At 36.6% G+C, this 24,804-nt stretch overlaps 1 protein-coding gene across 2 annotated transcripts; it reads right to left on the bottom strand.

Annotated features, from left to right (window-relative positions):
* Positions 1-1,231: 1,231 nt before the first annotated feature.
* LOC121728912 (cAMP-dependent protein kinase catalytic subunit 1) lies at positions 1,232-24,544 on the bottom strand. 2 transcript variants are annotated; one of them, XM_042117239.1, is made up of 8 exons: positions 24,407-24,544; positions 19,436-19,654; positions 12,690-12,863; positions 11,985-12,108; positions 10,453-10,611; positions 6,303-6,503; positions 5,166-5,386; positions 1,232-1,598 (listed from the first exon to the last, which is right to left on the bottom strand). In XM_042117239.1, the coding sequence occupies exons 2-8, from the start codon at positions 19,589-19,591 to the stop codon at positions 1,437-1,439; spliced, it is 1,197 nt and encodes a 398-aa protein (XP_041973173.1). In that variant the 5' UTR covers positions 19,592-19,654; positions 24,407-24,544; the 3' UTR covers positions 1,232-1,436. The 2 variants fall into 2 exon arrangements, with proteins under 2 accessions (XP_041973173.1, XP_041973174.1); XM_042117240.1 differs by lacking the exons at positions 19,436-19,654; positions 24,407-24,544 and adding an exon at positions 16,572-17,654.
* Positions 24,545-24,804: the final 260 nt, after the last annotated feature.

Here is a 24,804-nt window from a genome sequence, read left to right on the forward strand (position 1 = left end):
TTTCTGTCTGTCTGTCTGTCTGTCAGTCTCGCTTTCACGCCAAACGCCAAAACTACCGAACCGATTGTAATGAAATTTTGTATACAGATAGTCTAAAGCCTGAGAAAGGACATAGGCTACTTTTTTACTGGAAAAAAGGGTTGTAAGGGCGTGAAAATGCGTAAATTTGTTCAAATTAAGTTAGTTACAAAAATTCATAATAAAGTACAGAGTTAACTTTATCTGTGCAGTGACGTAATCTTAAACCTATCAATGATAAATAGTTTATGGGTAAGGCTGCGTTTCCACTGAAGCGGAGCGGAGCTTAGCGGTGCCGAATTGACCAATCACCATGCTCGAAAATACTCGAAATATTTGCTGTCATTCCGCTGGAATAGCACGATTGGTCAATTCGGGCACCGCTAAGCTCCGCTCCGCTTCAGTGGAAACGCAGCCTAAAGTTGTGTAATTGGGGGGCTAAATAAGCTTTAAAATTTGGCATAAAATATAAAGTTTAATATAAAAAAATTAAATTCTTATTGTGTGCACACTGCACAGCTGTATTGATTTAAGGGGTACCAGGGTCTTTTTATAAAAGCTTTTGACACCAATTTTCTTGACATCGCGCGCTATAAACTGAAGTCCACGCGGACGAAGTCGCGGGCAACAGCTAGTTATTTCTATATATTGTAGAATTTGTTGAAGTAAAGGTCGGTAGAGTTAGGCCTTGTAGATTCAGAAGCTTGACCGTACATGAGATCAGATATGTTTTTCACAGGGCAAACCTTATGTAATCGTCCTGGCAACATTTTACATGAAATGTTTTTGGTGGGAATGGGATAGATTATAATTATTACGGTTTTTTTAATCAGGCATTTAAGCAAAGAATTATTAATAACACAAACAACGTCTCAGTAAGTGTATATTTTATCTAATTAATTTTAAATTATTAAACAGGCTTTTTAAAAAAGCACAAATAATAAATCAAAACAATCAGTTTAAGGCTTCGTCCACTGAATTTCAGTGATTCTTTTCCATCTAACGCTCTTAATATCAGCCAAACGATTTCATCACGACTTTATAAAATCAAAATATTTCTTGGTCTTAAATAAAATAGGCCCCAGCAATGATTTCTCCATACAGGTACAGTATTCTTTTACGTGGAAATTATTTAACAGAAGTGTTTTGATTATCAAAAATCCGGCTTCAATAGTATAAGCTTATAATTTTCTCGCAGTAGTCCCCAACCCTGTTTTTCATGTAAATTTCTTGACTTTATTATGTAGAAACACGCATAAGTTTGATCGATTGCCGACAAGGAGTGTGTCCAATGTGTTATATCAAAGTCATTTCCTTGATCAACGGCAAATTCACTTTGTTATTTTTTTAATAATTTTATAGCTGTGCGCGTGCTCATCTCTAAATGCATTTTCTTCTATTTTTACTCATCCTTAAAACTAGACTGAAGACTCGTATATAACAATTTGAACAATCGGTGGTTTCTGTTTGGGCAGGGGGTGCGTCATGTTTCGTATCACTGCCTCCAGAGCCACCTCGAATTCTAGCTGCCTCTTCTCAGCGAGAGAGTCACGTCCGCCGCTCAGTCGGGGCATTGTGACCTGAAAAAGAACGTTTTATTACGTCACGTGTCATGAGAATGGACCCACATTTAGGTTATAGTCTAAATAAGATTTTAAAAGGTAAATATTTCCAGAAGGTACCATTCTTTAGCACAATAAACACTAACACTAGAAATGATAATATTCCTGGATATAATTTAAAATCTTCTTGTAAGCGTAGGTATACTGATTCTAATTCACTTTAAGCACACGTAAACTTTAACATTACGAGTACGAGGAAGTCAAAAGGCAGTCTGTTACTGTGGTAACAAATTACCACACCCCAGCAACACGAAACAATGTGCTATAAATGCGACTGAAATAGTATACCTTTTTTTTAAACATGGGGAAATGCTTTACGCATCCCCGGCAAATTGGGGATATCGGCCGGGGTATGTGGGACTCCTGTCTACCCACTAAAACCCCATGGTGCTCCACTCATCGCTTAAGGCAGAGTTGCGGGTACGATAGAACCTACCGCCTACGGCTCGAAATGCTGAGTACAGCTTATTCGACTAGATAGATAGTCTTGATTTCCAGATCTATAGATATTAACTATGACGTCTTGGAACGCGCAAAATATTTCGCAGGACTACTATGATCGGGAAAGACCACTTTTATTCGTCCAAAATTGTACAATTTAGAAAGAATAAAAGTGGGCTTTCCCGATAGTAGTCCTGTTCTTCATCAGTTCTGTCATTTTCTACTATTTTGACTTTATATAACATGGTAATTAACAAAATTTTCCACAGTACAAAAATAAATCAATAAAACTGAATTTCCGTGTAGATTTCGATGAAAATTCCAATAAAGTTTTGCGCCATTTCAGTGACCAATGATAGGTAATACATTCACATAATGGCTTTCCAAAGTTTTTTCGCATCGCAATTTATCTCTCATGAAAGAGATAAAGTATTTTTATCCATGTTTTATCTCGTACGCGTATTAAGCCGTAAAATATTCTTTACCACTAAGAGCCCCTAAGCTTCGCCGATACGCAACCGAAACGATTATATATTTATGGCTAGCCTACAGCGCGGTTTATCCGTCAGATTTATATGCTATCGTTTGCTATCTTTAAATCTGGTTGTAGATGTCGAAATATCTATCAAACATTGACACGTAATACTCCCGAAGGTCGCGAACACTGACGCACTTTTTCAACTTTATGTCTGCCGGTCGTAAATATCCTTTGCCATTCAATATTTCATATAATTTTACATCACGAGCTATTTGTAAAGATATAACTGAGTTTTATTGACAAAATGTGCCTACGATTCTGCAAACTACGTTGAGCTTCGGTAAAGTCAAATTGAAGCTTGATATTACCTACTTTTCTTAACAGGTACAAATAAATATTCTGTTTACGTATAATAGTTCCACTTAACCATGTCTATTACTTTATCAAAATATAGTCATTACGTTTTAGAGTTCCGTAGGAGCTGCATGAAACCCTTATAATTTAGCTCTATCCGTCCCGCATCCGTCTACCCTTTGTAACTTCGGTGATGATTATGGATATGTTTTGACAAAATTTCGTACATCCATACATTGCATAATATTAGAGAGCTTATATAGAAAATTCATACTTTGCGGAATACGAATACGATATGATGATTTGGATTTATATGGATCATTTTGGACGGTTACCTATATCTGCAATGATTTTCTGAAAAAGGTCTATTGTTTATTTCGGGCATTTAACACTGTTTGGTGTTTGGACTTGGTGCGTTTTATGGGGCTGTAAACCCGTAAGGGCCACCCTTTCACCATTCAAGTATCGACCCGTGTCGAGCAAACAGCGTGAAGCACAATCAATTAGACGAGACAATTTTATTTTTCGCTTCGTAGGATCGCGTCAGTAATTTGAAAGAACGTTCAACGAATATTTTAAAAAGCCTGGGTGTGAGAGAATTCCTATAGAAATATTCCTTTTTTTTTAATATAGAAATTTCTCTAGGAACATTCAGCAAATATGTAAAAAGATGGTATAGACATTAGAATTAAGAATTAAGAAACACGAGTTTAAGTCTTCAGAAAAATATTCTCTTTTATGTGAAGGCGAAAATTTCTTTTTTATAAGCTAATTCATATGCTCTAATGAATTGACTGACTTATCTACATTTTTGTGCCAAAATTTTCCGCTATGACTAAAACGAACAAGGTGAAGGCTGTCATATCAGGTTTTGAGGGTTTTGCACTCAGGTATCACCTTTTGCATATCATTCTTCGGTTTCTTCGAGCCTTGTTTGGGGATATTACGTAAAGTTAAGAATATTCTTAGAAAATAGGTAACTGTAGCTATATTTACTTAGGTCATATTAGTCCCATTAGTCTTTACTGATTATATTGTAAGTAACTACATAATATTATTTTCAGAGTAACTTTATGAATTATCGTTTATGAATTATCACATATTATATGAAAATTATATAATTATGTATTCATGTGAAAAAGCCTGGAGATGTAAAGACGTAGACTTAAATAATTGTTTCAAACAATTATTAAAGCAACTTAGCTATAATGAAAATAAAATTGGCATCCAAGTCCATTTCAGCGCTATCTTTATGCTACAGTCTAGAGCTTACAAGTCACTGAGAGTTATTACTTTGAATGATAAGTGAAGAATATCAATCTTTTCGCAATCATTCAATGAGCGTGTATTTCATCTAGTTGTCGGCACTCCGCTGTAGTGCGGGATGTGAAAGATGTTAGATGTTAGACATCATACAAGATCTGTTACGGACAGTGCGTAAACAAACAATTCCAATTCGAATTGATAAATACTCCCATGATAAAACGCGATTATTTTTAGAAGATCTTTTTATGCTAGCACAAGATAAGTACATTTTAACATGCTAACGGTATTTTCTTAATTATAAAATTAACTTAGTTAACCTCATTGTTGCTTGTTACGTTATGCGTTTTAGTACTATTTATCAGTTAGTAGATTTTTGGTTTAATTATATTTCAATTAAAAAAACAGTTGAGTTATAAATATTAAACACGTTCGTTTCGTGTCCAGACGGCATTATAAACAAAGCCTTTAACTGATAAGAAATAATGAAACAAGTTTAAATTAACCAGACACGTAAATCACATATTAGGTACTTATATAACTTAAATAATATAAAAAAATAAGAAGCACAATCGTCAAGGCAATATTTAGGTAACAGTTCACAGTTCTAGGATTTTAGTTTTTACACAACTTTAATAATAAAATATATGAAAACGTTTACTTATATCAAAACATTACGCACTTTAAACTGTCTTCAGAGTTCAGATCGTTCATGGTTCAGAATTCAGATACGCCTATGTGAGGCAAAGCGGGGCGGGGGGCGCGATTTTTATACATTTATTCAATCGCGCATTACACTCGTTTAAGCGTGACCCACTTGATACAACAATATTAAAACATTCTATCAAATTCCTGTACAAAACACATGAAAATGAGCACTTGAAACAAACATTTTGTGTTTTATTTTCTGTCTTAAGACTGTCGTGTTAAAGTGAGCGCTCGCCCTAAGTTTTCGATTAAAGGCACTCAAAAAGGCCAAGGCTACTCACCACAGTCAGGACCTTCCTTAGATCGTTCTGGAGCGCAGACACGTCGACTCCGCGGCCGGCGTCGCCCAGTCTCCGCAACGTGTCTGCCAGCGGGCCAGACAGCGCCCGCAACTGCTGCCAGGACCTGGCATACTGCCGCCGCACCAGCTCGATAATCGTCGAAGTCAGTGCCAAGCCGATAAGTATGTACAGCGTACACAGCAGCATGTACTTCGGCCGTTCTGGAAGTACGAGAATACTAAATGCTCGGTGAAATCTTACGTAAAGCTGTGTCCTGTCTAGACAATTTAGCGGTTCACTGGGAACGATAAAATATATTTCAGACATTTTTTTATTTAGCTGCCTACCCTATTACGTTGTTACATGTAGTACTAGTACATAAATTAAGTACGTTCGTTTAATGACTGAGATGATTCTCAAACATGAATATGTAACTAGCAATTCCCTCAAATATTTCGTACTGTTTGATGTGTACGAACTACGAGCTCATAAAGCTCGCCACAGACCGCCTGGCATGCGTGAGTGTTACAATTAAAACAGATATTTTGTCAGTAGTTCAGTACCGTTATTCATTTCTCGATGATAAATGTGTGCGCATTAGCATTTTGTTGAGTACGGTCGGCAGTTTTGTGATATGTAGCCATTTAACAATTCTCTTTCATGTTCGTTATCTTCTTTTTAACCAATTTCCAAAATAATGAGTTTTATTTCCGAAAAATCTTTCGTTGAGTTCCAATTCACCTAAAGTAGCCCCGTAAGGGCTACTGGCGCCTGTATTCAAAAATGATTTTGGCGCCCTTTTTATTTATTTTTATGATAAGTAGTTGAAATAAAGCAAAAAAAATCAGCCAAGTGCGAGCCCTAGGGGCTTTAGTTTTTGCGCCCCTAAAAGATGGCGATTTAGCGCCCCTAGACGATGGCGCCCGTGTGCATTGCACACATTTCACACAATATGGTATCGGGGGCCCCAGGGTCCCCGTAAGGGCTACTGGCGCCTGTGTGCAAAAAAGGATTTTGGCGTCCCTTTAGGCAAAATTTTTGGGACCTTGGTTTTGGCGCTCCTAAAGATGGTGCACATATGGTAGCGGGGGCCCTGGGGGGCTCTGACCTAAATGAAGAAGACAAAACTATACTCACTTGGCACAAGATCTCCAAATCCGATGGTCGTCATCGTTATGAAACAGAAATAGAACCCGTCGTAGAAGCTCCAGTCGTCCTCCCACATTTTGAACAGCAAAGCCCCGGCGGACAGGTACAGGAATAGGAACCCGACTGCCCAAAACGCGTAAAGCGATCTTTGACCCGCGGGGTTTACGTCTGACACGCGGGTGCAGAATCCTAAAAGCAATAGAAGCAATGGAATAACATATAAACACGCATAATAGAAATCGAATAACAAAATCACGGACGTAAAAAAAGTACGGACGTAACCTTCTCTAATCACGAGTGAAGCCTAGTTATGGCCGCCCGTGTAGGACGTGTGCGTGATATGAGGGTTGCCATATAAATCATAAATTTGTAAAATTTCCCTACTTTTTTTGTAAACTCAGACAAGTTAAATGTATTTTTTATACTTAAACATATTTTTATGTTTTTTTCGCTTCAGAAATGTAAGCGGTTGTTAAAGATGTCATAATGAAAATATTATTTTTATGACACTATAGATAGAAAATAAACACATATTACGTACAGAGAAGTATATTATTAACATAACATTATTAGTAATAATGATTATGTACAAACATTTACAATAATAAAATTATAACTAGCTATTTGACCGAGCTTTGCTCGGTATTCGATAAAACACGAATAAAATGACATTTTCTAAAAATAATTCCTAGCTAGACAGATTTATCGCCCCCGAAACATATATAAGAAACCTGTATATGAAAAGATATAAGATACTTAAGTCCCGTAACCCGTTTCATCAAACAATCAAGTAATGTTAAATAAATAATGGCTTGTTAAATCAGTTAACGGCCTGTTAGAGCTATCGAGAGTTCTACCATGCGCTAACGTCAAATCAAATCACCTAACATGGTGTTAAATTTATTCCTGGTCCAGAGGTCCATTCAATATTTTCATTCCTACTAGGTCTCAATGACGCTCGGGTGACTACACCAATAGCACCTTCCCTCCCCTACTACTGAAGGAAATCTAAGACAACAATTTTATCTATGGACGCTTCACACCACGTCAGTCTGACCCCGTGCTTAGTACCTGAAGGACTTGTGTTACGGGTACCAGACAACGGAAATATATTTAATACTGTTATACTATACATATATTTAAGATTTTTATTATATGATACACATATTTAATACACACTCATGACCCAGGAACTTTGAAAACTTTTTGTTCCGTCGGCAGGATTCGAACCCGCGACCCCCGGCTTGAGCTACCGATAGCCCACCCACTGAGCCACAGAGGTCGTCAAACAACAATTATATCCACTTTTGTAAATTAAGAAATTAATAGGGGTGTAGACTATTTTTAGGAAATATATTTATTTTACAGATGTACCATCAAGGAAGTTGATTCCTATGCAATTGACAGACCAACGTTATTTGGTCGAATACTTATGTCAATTCAATGTTAGGTAATTGTGATCTGTCGGCTGGGATTGACGTAACGCAACCAAACTACTTATGTCCCCGATTTGCATAGGAATCAACTTCTCTGATAGTACATAAGTATTTTGTTACACCTAAAAATATGTATAAAAATAAATACACTCTTATTTCAATTTAAAAATCACTTATTAAATAAAAAATATTATAAAGTTATTAAGTAAAATATGCCCATTTTCGGTAATTCTATAATACAAACTCTCAAAAAAACAATAATTTGTATTAGATTTCGTTTACTGTCTACACCCCTATTATTGTATTCCTGCCTAATTACTGGTCTATAGTATGCTAAATACTTACATGACACTAATAAAAGACAATAAAATTAATTATTTGATTATTTAAAAATAATTTAAAATTTTCCCCGGTTTGGGGAAAATTTCCCCACTTTGTTATGGACATTACTGACCTGTTGAAGTTGAATTAATATTTACATTATTTTATCAAAATACTTTAAAAATATGTTATCTTACCTATGAAATATTATTCCTTGATGTTTTTTGTGTAAGGTTGTATTGTTCTTGCACCATTTTACAACACAAGATGGCATATTTATTTTTATTTATGAATGACAAAGACGTGTCACCGCGATGCAGTCTAATTGCGTAATGGCGGTACGATCGGCTTATTACAGTGCGAGTGTTTGTGCAAGATGTGTACATATGATCGCCTGGGCTTATTAAGGGTGCTTCACTCATTTCTTAATGGCGATCCGTCCGTATTTTTTTTACGTCCGTGAACAAAATATTTATTTTCGTCCTAGTAAGGTGACATGAGTCATGACGGTATAGAACAAAAAAAAAATATAATTTGAAATGAAATCATGGCGCACTTTACAGACCACGATTCTCATCCATTCTATAATCGAAATCGAGCGATTCGAACTATTCGAGAAAATCGCACGCTGTTTTGTAAAGTTCTGAAAAAAGGCAATCATGTAGTAGAAATGGTCCTTCCCGTTTCATACCACATATTTTTCATACCGCGATATGAAACAGCGAAGTACTGTTTTTGAATTGCCTGTTTCGTACCGCGGTGCTTGCAGTGGTAAGAAACGACGAATTCTTTTTTGGTATGGGTGGATTCGTACCACGAATTTTATTAAATATTTTTATTCTAATCACTTATTTATACTGGCGTATAGAAAAGTGATAACAAGAAGAAATAAAAAATATATTTTGTATAAAGAAATGTCATTTATTTCAAAATCAAAAAATATATATTTATATATTTTTTGATTTTGAATAGTATATATATACTATCAGATTTGTAACAATAGAATCACAGCTTGATTTAAATTACACATAGAACTTTAAAATTAACCTAACACTATATAATACCCCCCACACCGGTTTCGGTGACGGTGGTCGGTTTCATTGAAACCAGGCCAGGTACGCAGGAGTAATTTTATAGTGCCCAAGTGTGTACGCAGTACACAAGAGCACTCTCTATTCCTTTACTCTCATAACTAAGTGGGACGGAAAACCGACATGACTGGCAAGAGACCTGGTGCAGGACCGACTTTTTAAAACATGCCTATCCGACGCATGGATCATCTTACTTATCAGACAATCAGGTGATCAGCCTGCATTGTCCTAACCAAACTTGGACATGTTTCGCGGGAATCGAACCCATGACATCCGAGTCAAGAGCCACGCTCTTAACCACTGGACCACGGAGGCAACACTACAGTGTGTAACAAAAATAAGCGATAATACTTTAGGGTGTGTATGTGTTCCATATAGAGAGTTCACTGTGAAAGTAACAGCGCTGAAAGATCAATTTTTTTTTCACTTTTGTATGGGAAAGCGCCCGAGCGTCACGAGTTCCCCTATACAAAATTTAAAAAAAAATGATCTTTCAGCGCTGCTAATTTCACAGTGAACTCTCTACAAGGAACACGTACACACCCAAGTATTATCACTTATTTTTGTTACACCCTGTATATATAATAATTGTATAAAATCACTGTCGAAAAATTAAAACAAATCAACAAGAATAATAATGTAAATAAAAACTACATAATTGTTGAAAATCATAGTCGTAAAATGAAAATCAACAGGAACAAAAAAAAAGTAGAATAATTAAAAAAAAGTAAAATAATCATTACTTTTACTATAAAATCCTTAATTTTTCTAAATCATTCATGGATGATGTAATATATTCTTTGATTTATTTCAATTGATTGTTGTGATCTTTTTGAAATTTTTACATTACCAGGTTTTTTAATAAAGCACAATAATAGTTCGTATACCATCAATAAATTGCCCAATATTTGGTTCCTCTGGGATGAATTTATATAAATATATAATTTAAATAATCAAATATAATATTTAATAATAAATAAAAGAAAATTAAATCAAAATAATTTATAATATAATATGTACTTAATCATAGATATTTTGCGCTTGACTGTACTAAAATCTGCGCTGCGGTACGAATCGACTAATTCAAAAAAGGTATTCGCTGTTTCTTACGCCGGTATAAAACAGGCAATTCAAAAACACTACTTCGCTGTTTCATACCACGTTATGAAAAATATGTGGTATGAAACGGGAAGGACCCGTAGAAAGGACTAGGTAGTAGGTACTACAAATGATTCGTGCCAATTGTTTTTTTTATCAAAACCCATAACCTGGCACTCAGTTCGTACTTACTCGGCATCGTCGGCAGCTGCTTGGCGACAACGGACACGACGGTAGCGAACACCCTGCCCAGATCAGCGATGACCGTCAGCGTCAGCGGAATACCGACCAGCGCGTACGCGATGCAGAACAGCCGCCCCCAGAAGGTCACCGGCACTATGTTCCCGTAACCTGGAAACCACTTGTGTTCACCGTCGATTATAGTGATGATGATGATGATTTTATGTGGTAAGGTTGTTTTGGAACAAAGTTCCTTAACACGTTGCGAAAGGGGGATAGACGGAAAAAGTTGTAACGACACGTCATGCTATAGTTGTAAGCCGTGCGGTAGCGCGTGTTTCTCTCTCTGTCTCTCATTAGCTTTGTCCACACTGTGCCTTTTTCTGTTCGTCAAGTTTCGCTGTTGACTGCGCTATAACTCATGCCGCGTTATAGCGCAGTCAACAGCGAACGTGAGGCATGCCCGCGACGCATGCCCTCTGACCGTATCCAAAACTTCGAAAATGACAATATTGACGTTGCGTTCCTTGACGTATTCAATTATTATTGAATGCGCCAATATGAAAGTTGATGACGAAAATTGAAGATGAAAGTGCACAGTGTGGACATAGCTTCTCTCTTTTTTTTAGTGTAAGTATACAGGTTTTTGTACTTGACACCTCTCAAGTTTTTTTCAAACTGTAGGGTACATGGTACTTCACCCTACAGTTTGCAGCATTAAAACCGGTTAGCAAAAGCAATTTTGTGCACGGTAATGAAAACTAGTCCATTGCAGTAAATCGATCGCACGATGTATTGAAACACTTCCCATTTTCACGTCCATTTTCCTAGAACTTTATAAGATATTGTATCTATTTTTAGTGTCGACATGTAAAGGACGAGGTAACAGCTGCTGCATTCTTGAGTTAAATGAAAAATTTTGCCCATATGTTGCACGAGAGGATAATTCCTGATTTATTCCCTCATTACCTTCCGCTGTTTCGGGAGACACGCAAAATATATTAAAATGAGAGTCATTATTTCATACTTTTATTTATAGATACGAGTATGTGTAACGCATTCTTCGGTCGTGAAGGCGTGATTTATGAAATGCACTTCTCGAAATATCCTCGCATTCGTGTTTTTCTCTCGGGAAAAGCCCCAAAATAAAATGAGCACGTTTTGGCGGCATTTTAGTAACGTACTACGGCTCAGCCGAATAACCATAAATAAACCCGAAGGTTCGGAATCCATATTCATTAAATAGCGCTCGCAGCTTCCTATTGAGCGACTGGAACTCGGAAACTCACCAGTACAATGGACCATGAATAAAATATTTTCAAAACAGGCACGTAACGATTGTTGCCGATATAACAAAGACATCTAATGATGTTAGGAAAACAAAAAGTTCCGGGCCGAAATTGGGAACACAATTGTAAGTCCGCCAATTTCAAAGAAAATTATATTACGTTTTTCGTGTGCTTCCCACCGCAACAATCCTATCATAATAACAAAAGAAAATTCGAAACAAAATATACAATTCATGCTTACATGAACGTACACACCTATTGTAGTGAGCACAGTCGACGAGAAAAATACAGCTTGTAATATACTCCACTTTTCTTCTGATGGAGGAAAATTCCTTTCCACTTGAAATGCAAGGCCGCTGCCGCAAGCGTCTTCCAACACCTACAAATTACATAAAATGTGTATTTGCATCAAATTCTTCCAACGTTTGTGCGTGTGTTATATAAGTTTGCAATTCAGTTTAGAACCATCTCCAGGAAAAACTTTTACTCCAGGAAAATTACGACAGAAAAATAGTATTTTAATGTGATTTTGTCGCTTTTCTGTTAAGAATTTTACGTATTTTTTCACCGTTACACCGCTTACAAACTAGAACAAACAGAATAGTAAACACTTTAATATAACTAGAACAACTTTTGCAACAAGTTATTTGTAGTTAAGGAAGTTTGAGCTTCAAGAAGTACGGGCTATTTATATTGAGTTTATATTATTTTATGGGCGGCTATAAAATCAAAATTTAACATCGATATAAACCGTTTTGTGCATGGATATAATAATATGATGTTATGTTTAAATACATAAACAAAATATTAGTTTCTACATCGTCATTCGTCATTACATTGGGTTTAAAGCTCAGGAAAATAAGGTTTAAAGATATTACATTCCTATGGAATGTCTAATTGCAATTTGCAGATCAATTTTTTCGGCTCTTTCTCCAAAATTTCGTATGATTGTTTACTTACTCTTTCATAAGCGGCTAATTGATCACTAAGTAACTTCTCTATGTTGACGTCTACGGTTCTGTTGACGTTGTAATCTGAGATCACTCTTATGAGATTCCATCTCTGTGTGAGGATACGGTCCCGCATATACTCCTGCTTCGACATCTCAGCCGGGTACTCTAGCGCTCGGAACACCTTTGGAAAAAATAAAAATCAGGGCCCAATTCTCGTCCTCAAATCTTTACAGTCGAATGAAGAGGGTATGAGAATTAGGCTCCTGTCCCCAGAACATAAATTATGAATTATGCGCTGTCAACTGTTATTCCACCTGGGAATGTGAGTCCACTCTGTTAAAATATATTAGGCAGATAGCAATGTTCTATGATACTTTAGGAAAATTCAATGTTCAAAAGTAGGTTCAAAATAAGATAATGCATTTTAAACTTTCGCGTTGCATTATAATGAAACTTTTTAATCGGGACTTAACGCGACTTATTTAAGTAGTAATGCTACTACGAGTACATACTTTTTCTCGACGTCGAGAATAAGTATGTACTCGTAGTAGCATTACTACTTAAATAAGTCGCGTTAAGTCCCGATTAAATGGTTTCAAGATAATGCATAATATTATGTACTAGCTGTTGCCCGCGACTTCGTCCGCGTGGACTTCAGTTTATAGCGCGCGATGTCAACAAAATTGGTGTCAAAAGCTTTTATAAAAAAACCCTGGTACCCATTAAATCAATACAGCTGTGCAGTGTGCAAACAATAAGTACTTCATTTTTGTATGTTAAACTTTATATATTATGCCAAATTTTAAAGCTTATTTAGCCCCCCAATTACACAACTTTACCCATAAACTATTTATCATTGATAGGTTTAGCCCCAATTTCACCAACGTCTGTTAGTGTTAACAGCTTGTTAAAATATCCTGTCTTCTCTTTCATTCATATGAAAAACGAAACAGCTAACGTGATACTAATTCGAGCATTAACTTTAACAGTCGTTGGTGAAATTTGGTATTAAGGTTACGTCACTGCCTGCACAGATAAAGTACTGAGTTATTTAATACCGTAGAATAGATATAACAATCGAAAAAAATCGAGACTTAAATGTAAGATGATACCACCTCTTATAGAAAGACTTTTGAGCAAGCGTCAGTGCGATGTAGAAGACGCACGGCGCCATCTATTATGATTTTTTTGAACAAATTTACGACCCTTACAACCCTTTTTTCCAGTAAAAAAGTAGCCTATGTCCTTTCTCAGGCTTTAGACTATCAGTATACAAAATTTCATTACAATCGGTTCGGTAGTTTTGGCGTTTGGCGTGAAAGCGAGACTGACAGACAGAGATACTTTCGCATTCATAATATTAGTACAGATTATGTGCACACTGCACAGCTGTTTTTGGGTATTTTGATTAATTAAGAGGATTCCACACCGCCCTTTTTTCCATACAAACGTTGTCCCCTGTTTCCTCCCTGGATAATGCTAGTAGAGTTATATTTTTTTTCCTGAATATCTACGGCCACTAATACAATGTCCCTATGTTTTATTTTTTTTTCATAATTTAATTATTAAATAAGATATGAACGTTCAAAAACCCAAAAAAATGGCCAGATTTTCCACTGTGTTCAAACGTCCAGAAAACAGATTTGGCTAGATTATACAAAAAAAGCAAAATATAGGAACACAGCTCAAGCCTTTTTTTAATCTTTAATGAAAAAATTACTCGGTTAAGTTTTGGAGAAGGAATCAGGGGACAACGAATCGTTGATTTTCTGGATTTTCTGCAGTTGTCTCTATCGCGTTCTGCGGTATAGGCTTGAGGTAAGGGAGACAGCTATAGATATTACACGTACTTTTTTTTCATTTCTCTAGCCGCTGTTGTATCCTCTTAAGGGCCGCGCTACACCGGAATGGCAGCGGCGAGGCGAGCACTTTCAGCGCTGCCATTCCGGTGTAGCGCGCTGCGCGGCCCTAAGAGGGGTACCACTTACCAGGGTTTTAAAAAGTTTTTAAATATGACACAAATTTTGTTGACACCGCGCGCTATAAACTAAAGTCCACGCGGACGAAGTCGCGGGCAACAGCTAGTTATGAATAAAAATAATAATATATAATAAAGTAGGTATGATTAGTTCTGTTATAATAATGAAGTAAAAAAATAAAGCGCCATCTGTTTTCATATATTAGAATTAAAATGTTGATTGCATTAATATATTTTCTGGATGGAATATAGGCCAACACAACACACTCGAACTCCTTAGAAATGCAGTAGGAGTTCTATAAGATAAGATAGATTGATTATTATTATAGCAAGTGATAACATTATTAAACATAATATTCTAACGTATTAAAAACTATAAACAAAAACATAACAACTAATAAGTATGATTAGTTCTATGTTACAACGAAGTTAAAAAAGCGCCATCTGTTGAATCGTATTAGAACTAAAATGTTCATTGCATCGCGTCGATATATTTCTGGATTTTTTATAATATTATACATAAAATATATTTAAGATTTTTGAAATATTATTTTAATACACATCCAAGACCCAGGAACATTGAAAACTTTTTGTTCCGCCTGCGGGACTCGAACCCAGGACCCCCGGGATGAGCGCTGGCCACGCGCAATGCGAAGTAATTTTCATCGATATTTTCATGGAAATAAGATATTTTCCCACATCAAAATGTAGCCTATGTCCTTTCTCAGACTCTAGAATAACTGTGTACAAAATTTCATTGCAATCTATTCAGTAGTTTTGGCGTGAAAGCGAGACAGACAGGCAGACAGACAGACAGACAGACAGACAGAGATACTTTCGCAGTATATTTCGCAGTATTTATAAGTCGCGGGCAACAGCTAGTTATGAATAAAAACAATAATATATAATAAAGTAGGTATGATTAGTTCTGTTATAATAATGAAGTAAAAAATAAGCGCCATCTGTTTTCATATATTAGAATTAAAATGTTGATTGCATTGATATATTTTCTGGATGGAATATAGGCCAACACAACACACTCGAACTCCTTAGAAATGCAGTAGGAGTTCTATAAGATAAGATAGATTGATTATTATTATAGCAAGTGATAATATTATTAAACATAATATTCTAACGTATTAAAAACTATAAACAAAAACATAATAACTAATAAGTATGATTAGTTCTATGTTACAACGAAGTAAAAAAAAGCGCCATCTGTTGAATCGTATTAGAACTAAAATGTTCATTGCATCGCGTCGATATATTTCTGGATTTTTTATAATATTATACATAAAATATATTTAAGATTTTTGAAATATTATTTTAATACACATCCAAGACCCAGGAACATTGAAAACTTTTTGTTCCGCCTGCGGGACTCGAACCCAGGACCCCCGGGATGAGCGCTGGCCACGCGCAATGCGAAGTAATTTTCATCGATATTTTCATGGAAATAAGATATTTTCCCACATCAAAATGTAGCCTATGTCCTTTCTCTGACTCTAGAATAACTGTGTACAAAATTTCATTGCAATCGGTTCAGTAGTTTTGGCGTGAAAGCGAGACAGACAGACAGACAGACAGACAGACAGACAGACAGACAGAGATACTTTCGCATTTATAATATTAGTATAGATTAGTATAGATTGTCATTTGAACATTGAATTTTCCTAACATAAGCACTAAGTACTTATATTACAATAACGTACGTTAATTTGAGAGAACGGGAGAATATGGAATGAATATTCACAATATCCAAAAAATAATGCTAAATTAAGTGTATCGATACAAACTAAAAGGTTCACTGGTGAAAAAAATTTAAAAAATTTGAACACAAGAAAGGCGAAATTCAAATAAACTTTGTCTTTTTAATTAAAAACTTTCAAATTCCTTTTTATACAGGCATACAGCTGATTTTTTCAATTTAACGTCCGGACATTTCGGAAAATTGGATGCATCTTCAACTTCTTCGCAGGCCGGAGTGTACGGTGGGGTCAGGCGCTGGTGCAGCAGGTCCTCCCAGCTGCAATCGCCGAACCAATCGTGAACCTTAATATCGTAGACCCCATTTCTCTGCGCACCGATTCGCTTACTGGGATTGACCGCTAGTAAACTTTTAACGATCGACTTGCACATCGACGTCATGTGGTACGGCGCCTTGTACTCGCCCGCCACGATTTTATCGTACAAGCTCACTCGATCGTTACTGTAGAACGGCGGGTAGCCGGCGATCATCTCGAATATCAGCACGCCCAGCGACCACCAGTCTACCGAGAACGTGTATCCCTTAGAGAGAATTACCTCCGGGGCGATGTACTCGGGTGTCCCGCACAGCGTGAACGTTCGCTTCTTTATTATTTTGCAGAAACCGTAATCGCCGAGTTTAATGTATCCGGACGCGTTAATAAATATGTTTTCCGGCTTCACATCCCTGTGGACGACGTTCAAATGGTGTAGATATTCCAGGGCTAGCACGACTTGGGCCGCGTAGAACTGCGCCACCGGCTCGGAGAATTCGCCCATTTTTTTCATCAAACCCAGAAGATCTCCGCCGGCCTGATGAGGCAGAATTAAGTATACGTACAGGTTATCTTTGCAGCAGAAATCTAGCGTCATCACAAACGAGAAGGACATGCTCTCCATGATTTTCTTCTCTACTGTCAGCTGTTGCAAGAAATTCCTCGTCATGACCGCGGATTTCTCCAAAGCTTTCATGGCGTGGAAGTCGAGGGTCACCTTGTCACGTACGAGCAGCACCGTCCCGAACGACCCGACGCCCAGTGTCTTCACAATTTCAAAATCCTCTGCAGATTTGTCATACTTTATATCTGCCGAATATTTTTCAACGAATTCTTTCTTTAGAGAAGTCAAATTCTGTTTATAATTTACGTGATCCTCAACGGTGTATGAAGCACATTTTTCCGTATTTTTACTATTGGAACGTAGTTCCTTATTTTTCATCTATTTTTTTCAATTTCATTTCTATGTTGTTCAAACAAAACATGACAGCGATATGACAGCACCATAAACGAGACAGACGTCCTTGTCTTTGATTTTTGATCAAAGCATAGATTTTATTTAGGCACGCCGAGACTACGCCCGGGTACGCATTAAGCGGGGAATTGACTATCGGGCCGCCCGCTATGTCTGTTCGTCTATTCCTAGGTACGGGCACAGAGTCTGTGCCCGTACCTAGGAATTGACGAGCAGACATGCGACAGACCTGCCCGCGACGGGCGGCCCGTAGCGGGCGCCGGGCGGCCCGATAGTCAATTCCCCGCTTACGGTACGCAGCAAAGATTGGTACGCAGTACAGTCTGTCAAAAAAGTCATGAAATTAAAAAGTGGCAACATCGTAGTGTCATCCCATCCCGTTTTTCTTAGATTGATTTGAAAGGGATGACACTACGATGTTACCACTTTTTAATTTCATGACTTTTTTGACAGACTGTACCATTCTTTGCGCAGTACTTGGTACTACTTGGGTAAATATAATATATTCTGTGGCAGTACGCACTCGTTCGTGCAACGTTGCTATATTTACACCTATTAAAACAATTAACACAAACAATAAATCTTATTTATATTTTTTGATGACATTTTATTTAATCCAGATTGAATTGTAATTTTACATGTTATGAAATAAATAAATAAATAAAAACCAACTCAATCTGTAAATAAACCGTAATGTTAAAGTGGGTGGGAAGTAAATTAAACAATGGCCATTCGAATGGGACCCTAATTTATCAAGTGTCACCTCTATCCACAAGTAGTTTTCAATATCTAGTAGAGTAAACGTGGTTGATGCCCCCTCAGGGAATAAATCCACGTCGAAGGTGTCGCCCGCCTGGCGCGGCGCCCGCCGCCTAGCGTACAAATAACCTTTGGCAGCTTATTAAGAGGATACAACAGGGGCTAGAGAAATGAAAAAAAAGTACGTGTAATATCTATAGCTGTCTCCCTTACCTCAAGCCTATACCGCAGAACGCGATAGAGACAACTGCAGAAAATCCAGAAAATCAACGATTCGTTGTCCCCTGATTCCTTCTCCAAAACTTAACCGATTTAAGTACTTTTTTCATTAAAGATTAAAAAAAGGCTTGAGCTGTGTTCCTATGTTTTGCTTTTTTTGTATAATCTAGCCAAATCTGTTTTCTGGACGTTTGAACACAGTGGAAAATCTGGCCATTTTTTTGGGTTTTTGAACGTTCATATCTTATTTAATAATTAAATTATGAAAAAAAAGAAAACATAGGGACATTGTATTAGTGGCCGTAGATATTCAGGAAAAAAATTATAACTCTACTAGCATTATCCAGGGAGGAAACAGGGGACAACGTTTGTATGGAAAAAAGGGCGGTGTGGAATCCTCTTAAGACTGGTGAAATGGAAACGAATTTTACAACTATCGCGACAAAAATTAACAATGGGGTTGATCACGGCTTGACTTTTCATGAGCAAGTCACTGCACTAATCACAATATGGTCATCTATTCTATTGGCAAAATTTCCTTGCTGTCTAGCCGAATAAGCCTATATGTACCGCCTCATAAATAATAATACTTCATCTATATAGCGGTAATATACCGGTCAAGTATCTTCTCCAACATCTTAAAAGTAAACAATAAACAAGAATCCAATAAACGCTCGCCGTGCTAGGCATTGACCAATGACCGCACGGTAAAGTTTCCGAATCCTTGTCGAACAGGAATCGTGAATGGCAGAAATTGCAGAAATCTTGAAATCTCCATTCTGAGTAAATAAAAAACTCACCAAGCCCCCGCCTGCGGTATACAACATTAAAGCCACGAACAGGCCAACATGTGACAACACCGCTCTCGGGAGAAACCGCTCCCATCTCGAGGGCGCCGGCGCCGAGCCCATCAGAGATTCAGTCTCCCAGTTCACGGTCTTCACTCCCTTGCCCATTTTAAATTCGTGTTTTTCGTCAGGTCAGAGACTCATTTATTTTGTATGTTCTCATGTTTGTTTCTGAAACAAATGAAAATTTAAATTAATAATGACAACACGCGCTGCCGACGTTTTTCAGCATTCCAGCTGCTGTTGTTTAAAGTATGTTGTAATGCATTTGTTAGTTTTGAAACATTTATTTTTATAACCGAACCTAACCCTGTAAACAATAATTCGGTAGGTAATTTTAACTTTTAATCAAAAATCATACTTATAACTGTTAGTGATTTAAATATCGTTCATGAATTTCTAATTTCTAACTCCAGAGACCTGACTCTTCCTACTGTAACAATGTACCTAGTAGTAGGTAATACATTAAATGTTCTTCACATTTATTTGTGGGTCTACGTAATTTGAGAGAAAAATGGCAAAAATGCGATCCACAACAAACGTTTAGATAGAAAACGGCAATAAATATCCCCGTAATGTTTGTTCAGGTACGTATCTGTGTAATAATTCCCGGCCGAAAACAATTACAATAAATATCGAATAGTTATGAGATGCTACGTGTGTTTAGTTTAACTCGGGACTCGGTGGCTCGAGATCAGATATTATTACATATATATATATATATATATATATATATATATATATATATATATATATATATATATATATATATATATATATATATATATATATATATATATATATATATATATATATATATATATATATATAAAGTTACCGATGGAATAAATAAATAAGTATGTGACTTTGTCATTATTTTAAGTTTCGAAATTTAAAAATCGAAATAACAAATACTAATTCTTATGTTATTTAACATCGTGTCATGTTAGGCCGCGTACTCGTCCGAAACGACTTTACTTATTTTAACCAAATTTTAAATGAAAATACAGTGGGTCTGAGAATCGGCTACTGGGTACTTTTTATATTGATAAGTGCATTTGTTGAATAAATATAATGGTAAATTATTACAACTCGAGACTGACGGCGACCATTGTTTGAGCGACGACATAGCGATGGACGTTGCCATGGTGACATACTTATTTAGTCACTTCAATAAAATAATACGGGTGAAATACTTTATATGGCAAAGAAACGTTTGCCACGACAGCTAGTATTATAATAAGGAAACGGTGTCTTTAAGTCCCTCTATCCTCTACTAGCTAGCAGCCTTTACCTAAGTGGGCGATAACGCCTCCTTGTGGGCGCTGCAGATCTAAAGGGATGGGACCCAGAAAATAAATGGGGGCGTTTTGTAGAGGCTTAGGGGGTGATTTGTAATTTCATTTCATCTGGATGCATTTGAAATTGAAACAATGGGGGGCGCTAAAACATAATTTGTTCTCAAAGCGGCCAGTAAACAAAATAAAGGGAACCCCGGCTCTACAGTCTACACAGTAGAGAAGGACGAATGGATAAATATTTCAAACGATATTAAAAACATACGGTCCCCGCGAATTAAACTTCTCCGGCAAAGAATAATATATGCGGGCTACTTTTTGCGCTTCTAGCTAAGTTACCTAACCCACGCGCCGTACGAGCCGATTTCCAACTATGTATACAAGTACATTGTACAATCAACATTTTTCTATGTGCGTGTTGCTATGAAAAACTAGCAAGTTGCGTAAATTATATTAGAGCCTAATATAAAAAGCAACTCGGGCTGCTTTTATAATAATTATAATAATTTATATACTATTGACACCTCATTAATTAAAGTCGGATCAGTACTCAGTAGTAAGAGCCTGCAGTGGTAATATTATTATTAGTGCAGTTCTATAAACAACATGTTTCCTTAAAAAGCGAAAGGAAGGAAAAGAGTAAAGAGAGTTCCACGAATGATGATTATATAGCACAATATCAAATATCTGGCGCCTCATGTAATTTCCCACATTCGTTATAGACGGGATAAGATCGTAACAACGTTTGAGTGGAAATATAAAACCAACAAGTAACAAAATAAAATGCTTGGATTGCTTGGATGCTATTATTGTTCACTGGATGTTGCTCGCGAATGCTTATGGACATTCGCAACATTAGAAGAACTGCAGGTGCGTTGCCGGCCTCTTTTATCGCGCGGGAACCGTACGTTTCTTTTTCGGGATAGACTAACAAGTCTAACAACAATTCATCTTTCTACTAATCGAGTACTAAAACAGAAAAAAATATCCACAGCTGAACGTACAACCTCCTCCTTTTTGGAAGTCGGTTAAAAATACATTTTATCTACATAATCACGGCTAGCGAAGCGAGCCCTAGTATATCCCACAACCTGAACATTTTTCAGTGTGAAGACGCGAGCCCCCACAAAGCTCGGCCTTTAGCTAGTCCTTTATATAGGTACGAGCTTTTGCCCGCGGCTTCGCTCGCGTTAAGAAGTATTCCGATATTAGAAACCGGTCGTGTAATTTGTTAATAATTTCTTAATATTGTGGAAAAAGTGCACGCAAATATTGTTTTATTAGTGTTCAACATGCATTTCCACCAAGAACCAACGGTAAAATCAATTACATATATTAAGAAGTATTACATACAAACATTCATCCCCTATTTGAACCCCTTGGGCTTGGAATTTATCAAAATCCTTTCTTAGCGGATGCCTACGTCATAACATCTACCTGCATGCCAAATTTCAGCCCGATCCGCCCAGTGGTTTGGGCTGTGCGTTGATAGATCACTATGTCAATCAGTCAGTCACCTTTGAGTTATATATATATATATATAGATATAAATAGATAGTGTGTGTAAATCAAGTACAGACTCGTGAAACGCAAAATAATAACGCGGCGACATAGGCATTAGATACTGTGTGTGTATTCATCAAATTAATAACGAAAGCGATCAACTTGTGATCAATTTTTCATTCGAGTTCATCCCTACCTGCTCTAGCTATTCTCTATCGTACACCTCAATTTGTGGAAAAATGTGGAAAAATGCTTTTGTTCGCTCATTCTAAGAATTATTGTAATGATTGATGATGGATTGTAATGATGAACAGTGATGAATAGCGGGAGTGTCGACGTTTTTAATCTATTTTTGCGTTCGCCTATTGGTTAGAAAGGTGACCATCATTTATTGAGTGTCACTCACATGACAATTCCGACAGACTATTCGTTCACGTATTGGGCAATATTACTGACCGTCTAGGGTTGATATTGAACGACCGCCCTTCAATTTTATTGGCAAACAAATTGTTCAATAATATTTTGAGTATATTGCAAAATAAAATTGAACATCTAGAGGCCCACTAATACATAACTAAAAATGGTTTTAGCTTTTTAGGATATTTAGCCAATTTTCCACTAATGAGTCATATACGAATACGCATAAACCTTGCATAAACCGCAAAAAATAGTTAGTAAGGTTTTTAATCCCTTAAGAGGAGTCCACACCGCCGTTTTTCCATACAAACGCTGTCCCCTGTTTCCTCCCTGGATAATGCCGGTAGAGTTATGATTTTTTTCCTGAATATCTATGGCCACTATTAGCACAATAGACATAACTACCAGTAGTTCGACTGCAAAGAAACGGACAGGTTTCAATATCTATCAAATTCGTCGGGTTTCACTAGGATTATGAACGGAATGTGCCTCGCGCTGGCTGATATAATTTTTTTTTAAGAGGATACACCAGGGGCTAGAGAAATAAAAAAAAAGCACGTGTAATATCTATAGCTGTCTCCCTTACCTCAAGCCTATACCGCAGAACGCGATAGAGACAACGGCAGAAAATCCAGAAAATCAACGATTCGTTGTCCCCTGATTCCTTCTCCAAAACTTAACCGATTTAAGTATTTTTTTCATTAAAGATTAAAAAAAGGCTTGATCTGTGTTCCTATGTTTTGCTTTTTTTTGTATAATCTAGCCAAATCTGTTTTCTGGACGTTTGAACACAGCGGAAAATCTGGCCATTTTTTTGGGTTTTTGAACGTTCATATCTTATTTAATAATTAAATTATGAAAAAAAAAAAAGAAAACATAGGGACATCGTATTAGTGGCCGTAGATATTCAGGAAAAAAATTATAACTCTACTAGCATTATCCAGGGAGGAAACAGGGGACAACGTTTGTATGGAAAAAAGGGCGGTGTGGACTCCTCTTAAATATTTAAAATAAAGATTTCAAAATTGGATTCTGTCAATTTTAATCGCATGTGCCTTACACAAACAATACAGTGTGCATACACAAACAACAATACGACCAAAGAGGAACACGTCCAGCGAATATGTCATAGTTTCAAATTCGTAGGTAACAATTTAACAACCCTAGCGACGATTTTCGTCATAATACGTCAAATTTAAAAATTTCAACATCAGTTCTAAGTCGACATACTCTTTAATTCTGTCTACTCTGCTATTAGCATGTCCCTATGTTTTCTTTTTTTTTTTCATAATTTTTTTATTAAAAAAGATAAGAACGTCCAAAGACCCAAAAAATGGCCAGATTTTCCTCTGTGTTCAAACACCCAAAAAACAAAACTGGCTAAAATATACAAAAAAAATAAAACATAGGAACACAGCTCAAACCTTGCTTTTACATATTACTTTTTACTTGTTTACATATTATGCTACCTAATTATTTAACTCATAGTTTATATCATGTAGGTATCAGTTTATCCTGAACTGCGAAAAGCTACATTACTTTTAATTATACTTATGTACGAGAAAAATAATAAGGTAGCAATTAGCACGTATAAAATAAATCATTAACGACGATAACAATTAGGGAAACAAAATTCGTTATAATTTTTTTACGATCGAAATAATTCTATGTAAGAATTAAGAAAAAATAACCTTCGTCTACATACCTTGGCTATGATTTTGTCAGTGAAACTAACATTTTGAACACAATATTACACAGCTAAAATAGGGAAATGTTTGAATGTTCACGTAACAACGTTCGTAAGGAGTGGGCGATCGAAGTCGCGAACACCCATCCCCGACCACGTGGCGCGAATCACTGAATTCACTGAACACCAGACTTCAGCCGAGCTGATGTGATAAGAGCCCCTAGCTAAAGACGTTTTCTTTATCGCTTCTTTATAGAATCGCCTATCCAAACGTATGGAATTGACATAACATGAGTCGAAATTCGACTTTAGTTTGTCAAACGCTTGTGTCAATTTCATACATTTTAATCGGCGATTGTATAATTATAGAAGTGATTAAGAAAACGTCTTGGCTGGTCACACTGCACACGGCAGCA

This window comes from Aricia agestis, chromosome 7, assembly GCF_905147365.1.
Source record: "Aricia agestis chromosome 7, ilAriAges1.1, whole genome shotgun sequence".
NCBI classification, from domain to species: Eukaryota; Metazoa; Arthropoda; class Insecta; order Lepidoptera; family Lycaenidae; genus Aricia; species Aricia agestis.